This window comes from Amphiprion ocellaris, chromosome 7 (genome assembly GCF_022539595.1).
Source record: "Amphiprion ocellaris isolate individual 3 ecotype Okinawa chromosome 7, ASM2253959v1, whole genome shotgun sequence".
NCBI lineage: Eukaryota > Metazoa > Chordata > Actinopteri > Pomacentridae > Amphiprion > Amphiprion ocellaris.
In genome coordinates, this window is record NC_072772.1 from 34,317,952 (window position 1) to 34,336,601 (window position 18,650).

An 18,650-nucleotide genomic window follows, 5' to 3' on the forward strand; every position below is an offset into this window, starting at 1 on the left:
TCTGAATGTTGACATTAAAACATTACATTAACTCTATAGGAACATTACAGGACAACGTTTTTTGAACATATGATTAAACCATTTTTTAAAATTATTATTAGAACTTTTAGCTAATGTTATCCAATGTCGTGGCATCGTTTCCTGTCAGCTGGGTCTCCAAAGTCTGAAAGTTTAGCCAAACTAGCAGCTTCATGGATGTTAGGTCTGTCTGAAACATCTGCATGCTAAGATGCTAAAGATGCTAAAGCTGTTGAAACATCACATGTGCTTACCAACAGCATGGCAGCATCGTTGTTCATATAATTACTGAGTCACCACTGAGATGTCAGAGGTGTGACTCATGAAGAAGGTGGTTGTTGGCAGGATTATTGTTAGCTTCACGCTAACGTTTCTCAGTCGTGAAACAACCTGTCTGCTCTGCATCACCTGCAGACATTACTTAGCAGTTAGATGTTTGTTTGTTGTGGATCGATCTGTGAGGAAATCCAACACCGTAGGACACACCTGAGGAGGAAGTGGCATCCTGTTGCCACGGGCGACAGGAGAGGTGTAGGGGGGGCGGGTTAACAAAGTGTGATAGAGGAGACGGAGAGAGCTGGAGGATTCTCCCAAAATGTGGCTGCAGAGGAAACGTCACAGTGATGAACTTCTATGTGGACTTTTTAGAAACTGAACAAGACATTTGAAGAAAACACACAAACCAGGATGTTCCTCTGTGTGACCTACAAGATGTCTGATACTGGAGCTGCTTTTATTGGCTTCATCTTTGTTCTATCACTGAAAGAGCATCTCAGCTGGTTTTAGACGGACCAGGGAAGATGAACAGAGGTGACATGTGACTATGATCTGATCTGGAGCTGTGATGAACTGAAGCTGAAGATCTGGAACATTTCAAAGTTTTCCTGAGAAGCTGAAATTATACAAACAGCAGATTAGTTTGCACAACCTTCCACTTGCATCTGGGGCTATTTTATATGTTTTTTTGTTTGAAGTGGAAGACTTCTACCTTTGGATATCAGTTTCTGAGTGAGTGTAAGTTTGAACTGTGAAGATGTACAAGCGTCGGGACTACGTGGACCTCTATGAGAAGGATCTGGCCAAATGGGCGCTGCTACGCAACGTCAACACTGTGGTGAAACACACTACACTGCTGCCGGTATGCGTGTGTGTGTGTCTTAAGTGTCATGAGTCATAATTGTGCGTGTCTTCTGAGTGGATTTGTGTTACGTCAAGCTGTGTGTGTGTGTGTGTTCACCTGTGTCATACGTGCAATATCAATTATATTTGTGTGGCTTTTTTTCTGTTTCAGACCACAAATATGCTGAAAAAAGTCTTTTATTTGAGCACACACTTTTAAAATCTATTTTATTTCCCTCTTTGCTGACTTATTTACAATCACTTTGCTCCTGATTTGGCTTTTTTGTCATAAGAGCAAGAGGAGAACAACCTTTTCATCGATATTAGCCTAATAAAGATCATAAATTAGTCTTGAAACACTGCTAGATTGCTAACGTCTGACTTCAGTGACAGTCTGTTCTTAATTAATATCACACAAGCTCTGCTGCTACATTCATGTTTTACCTCTTAAGGAGTGTTTTTAAGCCTTGACCCTGCTGGTAGGGAACATTTGATAACATTAGCTACAAGTTCTAATTTTCTTTTTTCAAGAACACATTGTAATTAAATGTTCCTTCCAGTAACATTCCCATAAAGTTCATATAATTATGAGATTATTGTTCCACCATAACAATCGATTATGTTTGTGTGGCTTTTTTCTGATGTGTTTGAGTAGAGAGATGCTGACATAATATTGCATAACAGTGTGTTAAAATAATTACACATGATTCTGAGTTCTGAATCATAATTGTACATCTGAAAACTGTGTTTCAGGTTTTAACTCAGATTTGTGTACTTGCTTGTAGTCACACTACTGAGATCCGCCTTCCTTCTGGGGATAAAAAACAAATCATTAAAATGTAAATTAGACTTTTTTAGACATATTTATTGGACAGATTATGGTTAAGGTTAGTGTAAATCAGTGTAGCAGCATCTGAAATAATGGAAATATGAAAGTGTGTGTGCTCTAACATCAGTCCTATGTATCATAACACAGGAATCAATGAGCAGATCTGAACTTTCTGCACATGCTTTTTTTAATCCATTTTTTCATGTGCAGAGTTTTTTTGCACTGTTCTTGTGTATCCATCTTATTACCTCAGTATATATGAGCAGATGTGAATGTGTTCTGTAAAAAGATTAATTAGGGCAATGACACTGATAATGAAGAATTTCATTGCACTGATAGCTTGTTATTGCTGCAAATTGCAATGAATCCTTTGAAAAGATTTGGCCTTTTGGAAAATCTGTTTAATTACTTTAGCCTGCACCTGGTTGGTTTGTTTTAGCACAAAGACTGGAAACGGCTAACCAGAGTCTTTGCAAAGGTAACTACAACCACCTATGAACACTTCAGAAGTTCTGTCCAAATGCACTTTCATGAAGGGAAAAGATGATCCAAGACTGTTCACACTGAAGCTGAGAAACTCTTTGATTACATCACATTTGTGGCATGAAAAACACATCGAGAGTCCAGCTGCATGTATGTCTGACCTCTGACCTCTTTCATCAAAAAGGTGTTGCCGTTTGCATAACTGCTGCTCACTGGAAGTTTTTTTCTTTTTCACACCATTATGACTAAATTCTAAAAACTGTTGTGATGAAAATCCAGGAGATTAGCAGCCTGTCTGAAACCAACAATCACACGACACTGAAAAAATCACTGAGATCATTTTATTTCCTCATTCTGAACATTAACAGAAGCTCCTGGCCTATTTTTTTCATGATTTTCTACATTGCATTGCTGCTACTTGATTCCCTGATTAGATATTTGCATTTAAAAGCAAGTAACCTAATGTAGCATTAGTGAGTGTACCAGAGTTAGAGCTAAAAAGTGAATAAAAACTGCAAACTGACTGAAGATTGAGGTCATCCATGCTTTCAGAGCCACTATTCAAGCCTTCAGCAGTTTAGAGCTTAATACTCATGAAAGTTTTCCTTAAAATGCTTCAAATGATTTCTAAATATCCTTCATCCTTTTGTCCTAACCCTTATTTCCTCTCCTGTATAACAACTTCCTGGTATATATTTAGTTTTTCCTTTTCAGAAGCTTCACTTCAGGAGATCACTCTAAGTTCCCTTTACCCTTTTCAGACTGAACCGTTTATTAATATTCTTGTATTACCTTACTGATATTGGTGATTGTCAGTTAACCTGCTACAGTAAATTTAGTAAAAGTCTGTAGAATAAAATGTTAAGAAGTCTTTATTTAACCAGATTCTGTCTTTAAAAAGTTCATATTTCCAGACTGCATTAAGTCCTGTGAAGGTTAAGTGTGAGAATAGTTATGCTTTAAACAAAGTAATTTGGTTCTAATTATGAGTCTGATCATCCTGCAAATGTAAACTCTAAAAAAACAGTTAAATCACATTAATGAAGATGCTGTAGTCAAAGCAAGGGTCCTTCTGGTTCTGATTTCTCCTGAGATTCTTCATAGCGTTCTGACGATGATTTGAAACTCTCTGATGCTAAATGGTTTGACTAAACTCTGAAAATGATCTCAGTCCTGATCCTGGTTTCTGTTTTATTTCTTCTCAGGGAGACTATGTCTGGTTGGACTTGAAGACCGGTCGGGAGTTTGAGGTGCCGATCGGCGCTGTGGTCAAACTCTGCGACTCAGGACAGATCCAGGTGTTGGATGATGAAGGGAATGTAAGTGATGAAACACTTGTTTGTTCTTTGTTACCTGATATGATGCTGCTATATAGAAAGAACTTTGCCTTTCTCGTGAAGACAACAGAAGCTCCTCGGCCGAGACGCCAAGCACCAAGGTCTGATAACATCAAGACCGTGAGACTCTTCAGCTGAGGAGTCTCACGTTCTTGATGTTATCAGACCTTGGTGCTTGATGCTGGTCACTGTTGTGGAAGTTCAGCGATGTCGAGTCAGACACAGAGAGACACACTGGAGACTCAGATGATTTAGGTTGTGAGTAAAGTTTACTGATATCAGGAGAAGTGACACCAACAGAGCAGCAGTTCATGCAAGCATCAGTTCTGAGGATTCTCTCTGATCTTTGGGTTTATATTGTAGTTGGGAGAAGGTCAGATTTAGATTACAGACCAATATGGAGACAACTAGTCTGCTTAGTCACATCAGAATAGACAATATCTAACCTCCTGTCTGTCTAAACGCCATTATGACCTTAGAAAGGGGAAAGAGTAATTTTTCCTTTACAGTCACAACAGAATCACATATCATAACAAAATAGTAGAAAACACATTCACAGTCAGGTCTAATATGTGTTCTGGTTAACAATCACGCCCAGATTTGTTTGTGATCGTCACATTACAAGTACAGTTCATCCAAGTACAAATGAAATTTTGCTAAGAAAATTACATTTCCTGTTTTACACCTCAAAAGGTTTTGGTTGGAAGCAGTTGGAATTTTGGACGTCTGTAGTGCTGAGACACTTGTATTTATTTTTAAAAAATGGTTCCTTTATGTTGTGAGGAGTGTGCTAGACTGTGTCCAAAACCATCCCTTAACATTTAAATGTACTGCCACAACATATGAGTAGTCACAAATTGAATTGCCAACCCTGAATCCAGTTGAGAACTTGCAGTCATTGGCTTGTGCAAATAACCAAACTGTGAGGTGCTTTTAAGCACTATACAAATAAACTATTTATACATTTATAGCTATGAAAATCACAACTGTGCAAGTCTACACCTGTCAGCAATGACACAAAATTACTATGATTCTCAAAGGCCCAAAGTCTTATTTTACTGCTCACTACGACACAATTTTCTAATTATATATTATCACCAAGTGCAAATGTTTCAGTCATATAAATTAAGAAATTCACACACATTTCTGTTGAGCAGTCAGAGTAATTACGGAAAGTTTTCTCAAGATTTTGTGATCTGTAGTTAAAGTAAAGAAGGTCTAGTAAGTGGTTCATTATAATGTGACTCAACATAAATGCCAGATGGATGTTGGAATAATAAAAAAGTAACTTTATTTTGCATCATAAGTGTCCCGTTTCTCTCTCCAACCCACCACAACTCCTCCTGCCCCTCCAGGAACACTGGATCTCCCCCCAGAATGCCACCAACATCAAGCCGATGCATCCCACCTCCATCCATGGCGTCGAGGACATGATCCGCCTCGGAGACCTCAACGAAGCCGGCATCCTCCGCAACCTGCTCATCAGATACAGAGAAAAGCTCATATATGTGAGTGTTGCTGTTCTGCTGCTGCATACAGGAATCTACAAACACAACCTGCTCATTAGATACAGAGAAAAGAACGTCAGAAATCTCATCACCACTGTTTTTATTCTTAAGCGTCAAGAGAACTGATGCTGTTACTTTCTTCCACCGTTTACAACCACAGCAACAGGTTTTTTCTCATCCACACATAATGATGAATAAAACACAGGAGTTCAGACCACAAATGTGCAGAAATAAAGGAAAAGTTTCCCCTGAAAACATCAGCAGAACTTTGCAGAACAGCAGGCCATCCATGGATTAACCTGAGTTTAATTTATTTGTTTATTTAATAGACACAATGCACATTAATTACCATCAAGTTGTGACATTATACAGATATAAATACACAATTAGAAAAGAACAATTATACAGTGTAATAAGTTAAAATTAATCAAAGAACTGATTTTCTTTAAGAAAATGTGTGAGATTGGTTTAAAAATGTGTTTCCCTTTGTTCAGGCTGTTCCCATATTTACCTCCCTGTATAAATGTGCTTCCTCTTTACCACCTCTGTCACTAATATCTCACAAATCCATTCTGCTGTTGGCTGTTTTTCACTTCTCATCTTCCCTTCTTCCTTCCTTTTGTCCCTCTTTTGCTTCACTTGTTACCTTCCTTCCTCTCTCCTGTTTGCTCTGAAGACAAACTGTGGTGGCAGGGTAAGTCCTGCACGGCTGCAGCAACCTCAGCTGGGAAAAGTACAACCATATACAGTTAACACATGAATTTATTGGGGCTTTATTGGGGGTTTTTCCATCTCAGTTCCAAGACCTTCTGCTTGGTTAACTCTGATTTGCTTGATACTTTTTAACATCAAAAACTTTTGATATTTAAAATGATGTCTGTGAAATTCTAGGCTGATATATACCGATCAGCCACAACATCATAAACATGGGACCTCTATGGGTGTCCTGTTATGTCTGGTCCTGGGACATCAGCAATGGATCCACTGGGTTCCTGGATGGTGCCTCTACCATTAATAACTGTGTTGGTACAAAAATGTGATCCACTCCAGATTTAACCCATCTAAGCATCAAGATTTTTGATCTGGACCTGGACCAAAGTGGTCCAGATGCAAAAAACCCCCCAAACAAACAATAAAATATCCATGTTTTTACATTCTAACACAAATAATATGGTTTTCCACATCAAATGTTTAATAGAGTCTTTAATCTTTGTACGACAACCTATTTAAGACTTGACCCACCTGAGCTCACTAGTTTTTGATCTTGACCTGGTCTAAAGTGGTCCAGATGCAAAAAAAAAAATGCACTAAGATTTCCATGTTTTTACATTCTAGCACAAAAAAAATGTGGTTTTCTATATCAAAAATTATGTTTAATAGAGTCTTTGGCCTTTGTTTGACAATCTATTTAAGATCTGACCCACCTACACTCACTGGTTTTTGATCTGGACTTGGTTCAGTGTGGTCCAGATGCAACAAAAAAAGCACTGAGCTCTCCACATTTTTACATTCTAATATGAAAAATAATGGTTTTCCAAAATCAAAAAAATAAGGTTAATAGAGTCTTTAGCCTTTGTATGACAATCTGTTTAAGGTTTGATCCAACTAAGCTCACCGGTTTTTGATCGGGACCTCGTTCAATGTGGTCCAGATAAAAACAATGATGACATATGATAAGCAATAACAGCAGAAATTTCAGGCTTTTATCTTTAATAGATCCTGAGATACTCCTGTTCAAACATAGACTCAAATTTTAATATGTAAAAATTTGTGCTGAGATTGAGTTAATATGTGTTTTTTTTTAAGTGTTTGATATTTCAAGTTAAAATTATACCAACATCTTCATAAATATTTTTTAAAAATCAAGCAAATCAGAGATGGTGGAGCAGAAATTGTTATAAAAATGTGATGATTTCAGATGGACTGACTCTAATGCAACATCTTCCATGCAAACAGCACTATATATTATACAACTACATATTTCCTTTTCAGCTGTATCTATATGCATGTATGTTGCACGTTTTGAATGTTATATGTTGTCACTGTTGGCTGAAATGAACCTGAAACTGAAGCAGTCGTGGGTTCGGCCACTTAAATGCTGAAGGTGTCGTGTTTCTGCAGGATGAGTCAAATGCTTCACGGGTCCGACTCTGCTGGGCTCAGCGGTAACCAAACTCAGCTCTGCGGCCTCGCTGCATGCTGATTTCTTTCCAACATGGCCGCCTGCTCTCTGGTGGCGACACAATGATCCGCTCTCGTTGTCGTCCTTCAACATTTGAGCTTCGAGACCCACATCACCTCAGCTACCCTCCACCAGCGCCACTAGCTGCTCGCTCCCCCAACAGCAGATAGTCGGATGTGCTTAACAGACTTTTGACTTTAGAGTCGACTTGATTTCCATTTAAAATGTCCAAGGAAGAGATAAAGAAAACAAAAAATAGTCACATTTGATGAGCTGAAATTTGAGAATTTGGACAATTTTTCTATAAAAAATGACTCCAGTTAGTGGGTTTTCAAACCAGTTGGTGAATAATTTAATAATCAATAGCTAACCCATTAACTGTTGCAGCTCTGGTCAAAAACAAGAAATAAGACGTGCTGGTAGCGACCAAATCGGAGCTGAAAATCTGGATTCATTCTTGGTTCCATGGGGGTTCATTTTAGGGCTGCAAATATTTTTGTTACTGGAAATGTTCACATTTGAGAAGCTAAGGTCACAGAGTTTGGACTGTTTTTGCAATCAATCATCATCACATCAGCCTTTAAAGACTTTTATCTGTTTTAATTCCCTTCCTCCCCCTGCAGACGTACACCGGCTCCATCCTGGTGGCTGTCAACCCTTACCAGCTGCTGCCCATCTACACGGCCGACCAGATCCGCCTCTACACCAACAAGAAGATCGGAGAGATGCCGCCACACATCTTCGCCATTGCCGACAACTGTTACTTCAACATGCAGAGGAACAACCGTGACCAGTGCTGCATCATCAGGTGAGGAAGAGTCCAAACTGCACCTGAAAGCTGCACTAAGTCACATCTGTAGGAGTCAAACATACATAAAAATATAACTGTTGTATGACTAGAGAGTTGTTAGGTGAATTATGATGACAAAAAGCAAGATAATGGCAAGAATACACACATCAGCCACAACATTAAAACCACCGGTATAACATTTACGTAGGATTCATGCAACCAAAACTAGTTCTGACATGTTGGGGCAAAGATTCAGGATCTCTAGTGGCATCAGAGTTTGGAGGCTTTGTTATTTCCTTGAGCTCTTGGTTGTGTTCCCCCGGTTGTTCTTGAGCAGTTTTTGAGGTGTAATAGAGCACATTGACCTGCTGGGGGACTGTTGCTGCCCTAAAGGAGTGTTCTTGGTCTGGAACAATGTTTACTTAGGTGGTGCATTAGAAAACGAGAAAAGCCCTCAGAGAGCACAGTACTCCGCCAAGGCTGCTCAGTCATTGGATCATTTCCCACAGTTGAAATCTTGAAAAATTTTGTGGAATAAATTATGGCAACATAGAATGTATCCATTTAATATAGATGTACTCACAAACAAAATGACCCTGCACTGGGCACAGGCGTGTGTTATGCATGTGTGCGTTATGTACGGATACCAAATCGTGTGACCTAAATATGTTTGCAGGAATTGATGGGACTCAGAAACACCCCCACAATTTAATCAGTTGTTCCTTGTATGATTTCCGACAGATAAGTCCTGATAAGTCCAAAGCGGTGGATCTGTCGTAGGATTGTAATCATGTGATTGTCAGCAGGCAGCTGACGTAGTGTTCGCTGGTTGTCATAGTTACATTGATGCCGTGCCGCTATCTGGCAATAATACAGAAATCTTTAACAAATCCATGGATCCAGACTATAAGCTGCATCACTGCCAAAATCTAATCAGGTGGTCCTTGTATCATTTCTGACCTTCCCTGAAAATTTCATCCAAATCCGTTGGTCCGTTTTCGAGCAATGTTTCGAACAGACAGACAAACCATCGCCGATCGTCACATAACATCCAGATGAATACCAGGACCCAAGGTTTCATAGCAAAACATCACATTATTATGAGAAAACCAATGTTGTACACTTCATCTGTCAATGGTTTTAATGTGGCTGATTGGTGTATATGCACTGAAAATCTTATAACATGTAAACTGTGTCATCAGAAACTTCCAAAAGACACTAAATTGTTGCTTTTTCTTCATTCTGTTCACATTTTATCACATATCTTGACAGTGGAGAATCTGGAGCAGGAAAAACAGAAAGCACCAAACTGATCCTTCAGTTCCTGGCAGCCATCAGCGGCCAACACTCCTGGATCGAGCAGCAGGTCCTGGAGGCCAACCCCATCCTGGAAGGTAGCTGTCTGAACGTATAACAGATGGAAACATGGATTTCATCATTATCCAAAAGAAATATGTTGTGAAAATGTACATTTTAAGTTACACTATTTACAAAAATTACTATATGTGCAGTAAATCACCAGAAACATTATGCAACTGTGCATCTAAAATGTCATTTAATTCCTCCATTGTTCACCTTATTTGGTTGTCAATACTCTCAAATTTAAGCTGAAAATCTCCACTTAAAGCACATCTTGGTTGTTTCATTTTACCCATGTGGTGGTGCACAGAGCTAAAATGCTCAAAATTATGTCAGTGTCCAAATATTTATGGACCTGATTGTATATATGAAGTAAAATTAGCAGGAATCACTTGCTTGCCTGATTTAAATCCTCAAACTCTGCAATGTCTAATGTAAAGATATATTTCAAGACATGATACTATAAAAGTGGAAATTTGATCAGGGAATTAATACATTTTGGTTCTTCGTCAGCAAATCCTTCAGAAAGTGTCAGAAAAAAAGACTGTTCTGGGTTAATTCTGGGAGATAATAAAGCATGAGCCAGTGATCTGGTGTTTATACAGATTATTTACAGGTTAGTTTATGTCTGAACAGGTGCTAAAAACATCTGTCTGTTATGTCCAGTGTGATGTCGGCATCATTTACACTCTGATCCAGTGCACTGTCTCACCTGAGAGAAAAGCTATACTGAAACATCACACCACCATACATGCATCAAATGTCTCTAAACTTCTCCCTGCTGAGTCTAATGAACCCAAGGAAGAATGAATGGACGACAGAATTACAAAGAGCCTTTCAGACAGAAACAATAACAGGAAATTTTTTTTTTGGTATTATCTAAGTAAGTCTTCTTGAAAACATGCAACTTGTGGAACTTGATGAAAACCACATTATCTCTGTTTCCTGTTTCTCTTCCAGCCTTCGGCAACGCAAAAACAATCCGCAACGACAACTCATCTCGTTTTGGGAAATACATCGACATCCATTTCAACAAGAGAGGAGCCATAGAGGGAGCCAAGATCGAACAATACCTGCTGGAGAAATCCAGAGTCTGTCGACAGGTAAACACTGATCACACCTGTTTAACCAGGACAGGAAATAGCTTCCTCCCACATCATCCAACCCTCAACAACTATCACTGCAGGTTGAAAGTCTGGAAGCAACTTCAAGTTTCTGTTCACCGTGGCTTTCTTAAAAAGGTAAAAATACAGGGAGTCCTCGGTTTACGACGTCCTCGACCTACGGCGTTTCGTTGTTACCAATAAATTTATGGGTTATTCTGGATGATGATGTCAAAATGAGTACAACTATTGAACAATTTTAAAATAATACAAAAAAAAGATGGCTTGACGCATATAATAATGTGGAAAAGTAAATGTGTTCTTGCAGTTTCTAAAGATGTATAAAAGTAAACAGGAAACAGTAAGATAGGAGATGAACAGAGATGTAGAGGGTTAATATGTTGTTTTCAGATGTTAGTTTAGGTTTATGGTTTGGTTTGGTTGTTTTGTTTTGGGTTTTTTTGGCTTTATGATATCTAGGCATGTCTGTAAAAAAAATCAAATTAAATCAAATTAAATGAAGGTTTACACTCCTCAGCCCAAAAAACTGTGATTCTGTTCTTCTGGTATTTAAATAACAACCTTAATATTTGATAGAATTGCAAAATAATGAAATTTTTCAAGCTCATTTTTCTGTTTGAATGAACCTGTTGTGTTTTTTCTGGTCCATCTGGAGTCATTTTAGTGATCCATCTGTTAGATTATAGAATCCTGTACGGCTATATATGATGTGAACCCTTTAGTTTTATTTCCTTCCTCTCTTCAGGCCTATGATGAGAGAAACTACCACATCTTCTACTGCATGCTGAAGGGTATGACTGTGGAGGAGAAGAAGAAGCTGGAGCTGAGTAAAGCCACCGACTACACCTATCTGACCATAGTGAGCAACATTTTAATGTCCTCATCGTGTTTTCAGCTCATTCTGTGTCTCTAAATGAATCATTATTATCCTGTTGGATGCAGATGTTTTTTCTTTAGGTTTATTTTTAAAAATGTCCACCTGAAAAACGTCCCTAAATTCAGCCAGTAGCAGCTCCACAACTGTAACATCAACAAGAACCACCTCGGCCTCTATGGATCAGAGACGCTTTTTTGAAAGTTGGAATTTTGATTTACAAGCTTTGTCCACTGTCTGTAACAGAATAAGTTAGATGGATGTAAAATATCAGCAGCACAGAGAGAAATCCAACATTTTTAAATGACTCCATCTCCCTGCAGGGTAACTGTACAGTGTGTGATGGCCGAGACGACATGAAGGAGTACTCCAACATCCGCTCTGCCATGAAGGTACCGATGAAGTTAAAGTCTTTAACAGGCCTTTACTTGCTCTCAGGAAGAAAATCCATCAAATCCATGAGTGGATGTGTCAAAGTTTTCTCCAGCTCAATGCAGATAAGACTGAAGTGATTGTATTTGGCCCCAGAAATGAAAGGTCAAAGATCAGTGCCCACCCTTTCTCCATGTCACTAAAGGTTACAAATCAAACCAGAAACCTCGGTGTCATTATCGACTCAGACCTGAACTTTAACAACCACTTGAAGCCGTCACTAAATCTTCCTATTACCACCTGAAGAATGCTGTAGAATCAAAGGTTTCCTGTCTAGAAAAGATGCAGAGAAACTTGTTCATGCATTTATTTTCAGTAGGTCAGATTATTGTAATGGTGTCTTTACAGGTCTTAACAAGAAATCAATCAAACAGCTGATCCAGAACGCTGCTGCCAAAGTCCTACCTAACACCAGGAAGCTCAAATCACTAAGACTGGCTTCCTGTTAGTCAGAGGATAGAGTTCAAAATCTGACTCCTGGTCTCCAAAACACCGAATGGACCAAAATTATTATTATTATCTCCATATGAAGCATCCAGAGCCCTCAGGTCATTAGGGACAGGTTTACTGTCCTCACTTTGCCTTTTATTTGAAATACACTTAAAGCTGATGAATGTTTTCCATTCCTCTGTTCTTATCAGGTTCTCATGTTCACTGACAAGGAGAACTGGGAGATTTCTAAACTGCTGGCGGCCATATTACACATGGGGAACCTCAGATATGAAGGTGAAGTGAAAATATATTTGATGAAGTTGTTCAGCCACATCTGGAAACTATTTATTCCTCATAATGTTCATCGATGCTCAGGAATGTTTCCCAGTTCAGTCTTCAATGGTTCTTGGTTTCCTGTAGCCATGTTTGTTTCTAGATGTGTATGATTTTACACCAACATCTCTTGTCTTTTATAGTTTTAGGGTGATTTTCTTATGAACCCTTTTTTCAGCATTGTTGATAAATGTATTTTTTTACAATCTAACTGAATGAATTCTACTGCAGCCTGAAAATGAAAACTTACAGACGCAATTGAGGGCTGACGAAATTGTTTTCGTCTGTATTTTTATTTACAGCAATGCATAAGGCTCTACAAGCAAACACAAACACACCTCTATGTATAGTAAAAATGCAAATACAGCAAGTATTAAAATATGAAGTATCTATAACAGAAACAGGAATAAATGAATATTGTATCTGGTCACAAAGCTGAATTTTTGCAGCATTTCTAGTTTTGTTCTACTACATTATATGTCTGATATTATAAAGCACAGTTATTTACCAATTTTAGTTAAATCTGTTATCTGCACACTGATTTTGTTGATTGTTTTGTTACTTTTTGTTGGTATTTTATTGTTTATTGTGTGCAAACTAACAAAAAGACTGTCTCGACTCTAAACATTTGACCCTGCAGCTCGTACCTATGACAACCTGGATGCCTGTGAGGTCGTTCACAGCGCTCACCTGACCACCGCTGCAACTCTGCTGGAGGTAACGCACACAAATATTTCCATTTTATGCAACCTTATACATCTACTTCATAACATTTCAGTGGCAAATGTTCTAATTTCTCTCCACTACTTTTATCTAATGACTTTAGTTACACTAATAATCACATGCTGATGCTTCACTAGTAATACTCTAAATATAAAACAATATCAGTCAGAGGACTAAACCAGGACTTTTACTCTAACACTTAAACTGCATTTTCAGGTGGACGGTAAAGATCTGATGAACTGTCTGACGAGCCGAACGCTGATCACCAGAGGAGAAACCGTCTCTACTCCACTCAGCATGGAACAAGCTCTGGATGTCCGGGACGCTTTTGTTAAGGTAAAACACTGAACTATAAAAACAGGCCTGAAATAACTTTTGTTAATCAGCTCATCATTTAGAACTCTGAGATGTCGTCTTTCGAGCTGTATTAGCTGCACATCATCACAAATACACCATCCCCACTGTGAAGCACGGTGGTGGCAGTATCATGATGATGTGAAGCACGGTGGTGGCAGCATCATGATGATATGAAGCACGGTGGTGGCAGCATCATGATGATATGAAGCACGGTGGTGGCAGCATCATGATGATATGAAGGGGTTATTTTTCAATTACTTAATTATGTTTGGTATTTTTAATGAATTGAAATTATTTTGTAGAAATTTGACATGAAAGAATACTTTTTATCGCCACTGTATTAGTTGTAATGTGTTTCGTGCACAAACAAAGCAAGAAGCCACACATTATAAAGCCTTCTTAACATTACTAGAGGTAAAAACCTCCACATGGAACCTTTAAAGTGATGAATGTTGACCTGTATTTTGTGTGTTCAGGGTATTTACGGCCGGTTGTTTGTGTGGATCGTGGAGAAGATCAATGCAGCCATTTACAAGCCTCCGTCTTCACAACCCAAAGCTCTGCGACGCTCCATCGGTCTGCTGGACATCTTCGGCTTCGAGAACTTCACTGTCAACAGGTAAAACACAAACACAGTCAGTCATTCTGCATTTCCACCCAAAGAACCCAGAACTTTTAGTAGCAGGAACATCCAACCCTAACCCTTGAACTTTCAGAAAGTACTTACCTCCAACTTAGTTTAGACCCTGGATACAAACCAACTTCCTCCAAAAGTTCTTAGTCCGTGGAGAAAGTGGAAACATGACCCTTGTGCCATCTCATTTCTAGATTTACTTCTTCTTTTCTGGGTGTGATTACAAGTAAATGCAATAATCTCTGACCTATTACAACAAATTTATCAAAACTATGAAAAAGTGTTTTTTTGTGTTGGCTGAGATGCTTCCTTCTCCTAACCAGTTCTTCTTCTCGTCCTCCTTCTTTCCTGCAGCTTTGAGCAGCTCTGCATCAACTTCGCCAATGAGAACCTTCAGCAGTTCTTCGTCCGTCACGTCTTCAAGCTGGAGCAGGAGGAATACAACCTGGAGCACATCAACTGGCAGCACATAGAGTTCACCGACAACCAGGACGCCCTGGACATGATCGCCATCAAACCCATGAACATCATCTCGCTCATCGACGAGGAGAGCAAGTTCCCGAAGGTTCGAACCCAGAAGCTGGACTCTGCTGGTTTCTGTTCCCTCTAAAGTCAGAGTTTAAAACCAGTCGACCATCAACCAGATAGAGACAGAACAGAGAAACCATTTCAAGAATTTTCTAAACTATTTTACTTCCTGAAGATCAGTTTATCCAGCAGCTCACATGTTACATTTAAGAACCGTAAGGAGAATAATGTGCAAAATGACCTACAATCATGTTGAAAAAAGACATAAGGTGTGAAAACATGCTGGTATTTTGCAATAAAAAAGAGAATTAGAAATGATAATAAGCATACAAAAAGTCTGAATGTATCAACACTTTGATGAGAAACATACACTAGCTAAACATCAGAAGAGTTCTCTATGGTGACGAAATGAACTGTTCTCTGAATATTTCATCCTACAGTTGATTAGCTGCTTGATGTCCAAATAAATAAATGTTTTCTAGCAACACCTTAAATCCTGAAACTGGATTTTAAATGGTATCGGCCCATTTTGCGTCATTTGAAACCAGAAAGACTCCCAACTCTATTGGTATAAATCATTTTAGATACCAACAACATAGCAGCAACAGTTGCTTCATATGCATTACATGGCTGTAAATGAAACCAGCAAAGTTCTTCCAACTTCCTTTAGTTAAAGGAAAGGTGGATGTTCAGAGGTTAACAGGTCATTAAATGTCTAGTTTCTTGTTTCCGCTGCTACTGATCTACATTGTTGTTGTGTTGTTTTGTCATTGTGCGTCTCCTGCAGGGCACCGACACCACGATGTTGAACAAACTGAACTTTCAGCACAAACTCAACACCAACTACATCCCACCAAAGAACAACTACGAGACTCAGTTTGGGATCCAACACTTCGCTGGAGTCGTTTATTACGAGACGAGAGGTCAGAGTCGCTTAAAACACGTCGTTCAAACCTGCAGTCGGTGGAAAATAAAATGTCCCTGTTAGTGTTCATCAGGTCAAAGACATTTATGTGTTTCCCTCTGGTTTTATTGTTCATGTGGCTCAGATAAACAGTTCAGACAGTTTATTTGTGAAAATACTTGATTATTTTAGAGCTTTTTCTTCTTATTAACTGCAGACATCTGTAGTTCGTACATATAATTCATTACAACTGATGTCTTGCTTGCAAAATTATATTTAGGTGGAAATATAACACAACATTACCACATCCAGACAAACTTTTTCAGAAGGAAAAACCCATAAATCGAGCACTTCTGTAAATGTTGGAGCTGTTTTGGTGGCACATTACTTCATGACATGAAGCATGGTGGTGGCAGCATCATGACATGAAGCATGGTGGTGGCAGCATCATAATGTTAGAAATGGTGGTGGCAGCATCATGATGTTTGTACATACAGTTCATTACAACTAATGTCTTGTATGCAAAATTTTATTTAGGTGGAAATATATGAGTATTATTAGCAAAAGTATCATGTTAAAAGTACCAGTTCTGCAGTAAAATGTTAGTAATGATGCATCTCAACAGCCTTTTAATTACCTTTATATACAGTTTGCTAGTTTAGTGGTAGAGGAATGTTTAATTAGAGAGTATAATAAGAAAAAAAGTGAAGATTTTGTACACAAACTGATATAATTTTCTGTACTATTCGTTAATCCTTAGTTTTGCTGTTACAGTTTTGGATAATTACGATTATTTAACTGAAGTCATGACACATTTTATGCAGGAATCACTATTTATTAGACCAGCTAACAGCTCAGAGCCATCATTGACTACATTAAAATGTCTGGAAATCACTGATTTTATCTATTATCGATTGTAATGTTAAAATCTTAAACCAACACAAAACTAATAACTACAACAGTGGAGTATAAAGCACCATGTTTAAAACAGAAATACTCAAGTTTAAATACATTAAGACTTAAGAACAGTACTTGAGTAAATGTACTCAGTTACTCTCCACCGCTGGTTTATTTACTGCGTTCTTGATGTAAAACTGTTTGTGTTGAAGGTTTCCTGGAGAAGAATCGAGATACTTTATACGGTGACATCATCCAGCTGGTTCACTCGTCCAAAAACAAGTTCATCAAGCAGATCTTCCAGGCTGACGTCGCCATGGTAACGGACACACACACACACACACACACACACACACACACACACACACACACACACACACACACACACACAAATCATCAAACATGGACGTATGGAGGAGAAGGAAGCAGTTTTCTAACTTCCTGGTTGTGTCCCACTGCACATGTGCAGTAGTGTTTCCCCCATAGGCCCCGCCCACTGGTTCCTGCTCACTGTGATGTCATTAAAATGACAAATTTTTCTTGGTACTGGAAAAATTTTCCACATATGAAACCTTAGTGGAATAAAAAGTCATAGTATAAAGTATAAAAATCTACTTTGATTGCAGTTTAACGAGAAGCTCCTTTAAATTACTGAAGCTGTAATCTGGGTCCAGTTGATGGATGGATGGATATAGATGGAGAGATAGATAGATAGATAGATAGATAGATAGATAGATAGATAGATAGATAGATAGACTATTTAAAATTCCAGAATCACTGCGTTTGAACATCAGCATGGTGTTTTGATTCACAAACAACACTTTACAGCTGCTCAAAAATATGTAAATATTAACAGAATGATAAAATGACTAAAAGAGATCAGCGATTAAACTGAGAATAAAACCATTTCCAGCTGTTTACTTCTTACTCTTCTGCTGGTTTTTCCTTTTTAACTCGCATGTTTCTCAGTAATGTGCAGTTTAAATGTATCATCGTTGTTTTCTTTGTCTTCCCTCTTTGTGTGTGTGTGTGTGTGTGTTTGTGTGCTTCTTGCATGTCAGTGTGTTGCTTCTCTCCAGTCTCTGTGTTTCTCTGCTGATAGTTCTGTAGCTTCGTCTGCTTCAGCTCTTCCCAAGGTAACAATAAAATACATCCCAGGCAGCACAAAACAATAAACCTCCATCCATTCACCTCTTTAGCGTTTTTCATCTCGTTCATCATCTCTGACGTCATGTTTTATCGTCATTTTTGTCACATTTCCTGTTGCATTAGGATCATGAATGTCTTTAGTCTGTTCTGGATATTTGCGACTTTTTACAAAACAAACCTGATATTTACAACTTCTAATGTTTTCAAAAAGCTGTATCATTTATCCAACACTTAAATGTTCATTGGTTTAATAAATATCAGTTTTAAAAGGTATTAATGTAATTAAACAAAACTAATGAGTGCTTAGTTCCCTCTAGTGGCCACAACCAGGAACTACAACAAATACATAATTCAAAATTATTAAATTGATCAAGTTCATATTGGTTTATTTAGCTTCTTTAATCAATAGTGTTATTAGTATATTATTCTGTTAATGTGTCATGAATCAGGCAGCCAGTTTTTATTCATACGACACTTTGTAAACAAATTAAATTCACTTCAGAGTGCTTTAGAAGCAAAACACCAGATGTTAAAAAAACAGATTTAGAGACTGATGCACAACAAAACTGAATGAGACAAGATAATAGATGTATGTTAAAGATAAGAAAAACACAAATATCAATAATGCACAAATAATA

General features: G+C 38.2%; 1 protein-coding gene across 6 annotated transcripts in view; it reads left to right on the forward strand.

Moving 5' to 3' along the window:
- Positions 1-18,650, forward strand: part of myo7aa (myosin VIIAa) — a 75,162-nt gene that overhangs the window by 20,277 nt on the left and 36,235 nt on the right. For 5 of the 6 annotated variants that reach the window (XR_008602367.1, XM_055012529.1, XM_055012531.1 and 2 more), the window contains 14 exons: positions 3,655-3,768; positions 5,142-5,294; positions 8,100-8,284; positions 9,539-9,660; positions 10,586-10,728; positions 11,495-11,608; positions 11,947-12,015; positions 12,697-12,781; positions 13,461-13,537; positions 13,760-13,879; positions 14,377-14,519; positions 14,889-15,099; positions 15,850-15,985; positions 17,076-17,182. Coding sequence is in view for 5 of the 6 variants with exons in the window: in XM_055012529.1 (XP_054868504.1) it covers positions 3,655-3,768; positions 5,142-5,294; positions 8,100-8,284; positions 9,539-9,660; positions 10,586-10,728; positions 11,495-11,608; positions 11,947-12,015; positions 12,697-12,781; positions 13,461-13,537; positions 13,760-13,879; positions 14,377-14,519; positions 14,889-15,099; positions 15,850-15,985; positions 17,076-17,182 (1,779 nt within the window). In the remaining variant the exon portion in view is untranslated. Of the gene's footprint in view, positions 1-630; positions 1,157-3,654; positions 3,769-5,141; positions 5,295-8,099; positions 8,285-9,538; positions 9,661-10,585; positions 10,729-11,494; positions 11,609-11,946; positions 12,016-12,696; positions 12,782-13,460; positions 13,538-13,759; positions 13,880-14,376; positions 14,520-14,888; positions 15,100-15,849; positions 15,986-17,075; positions 17,183-18,650 lie in introns of those variants that run through there. The other variant, XM_055012528.1, reaches the window with a different exon arrangement.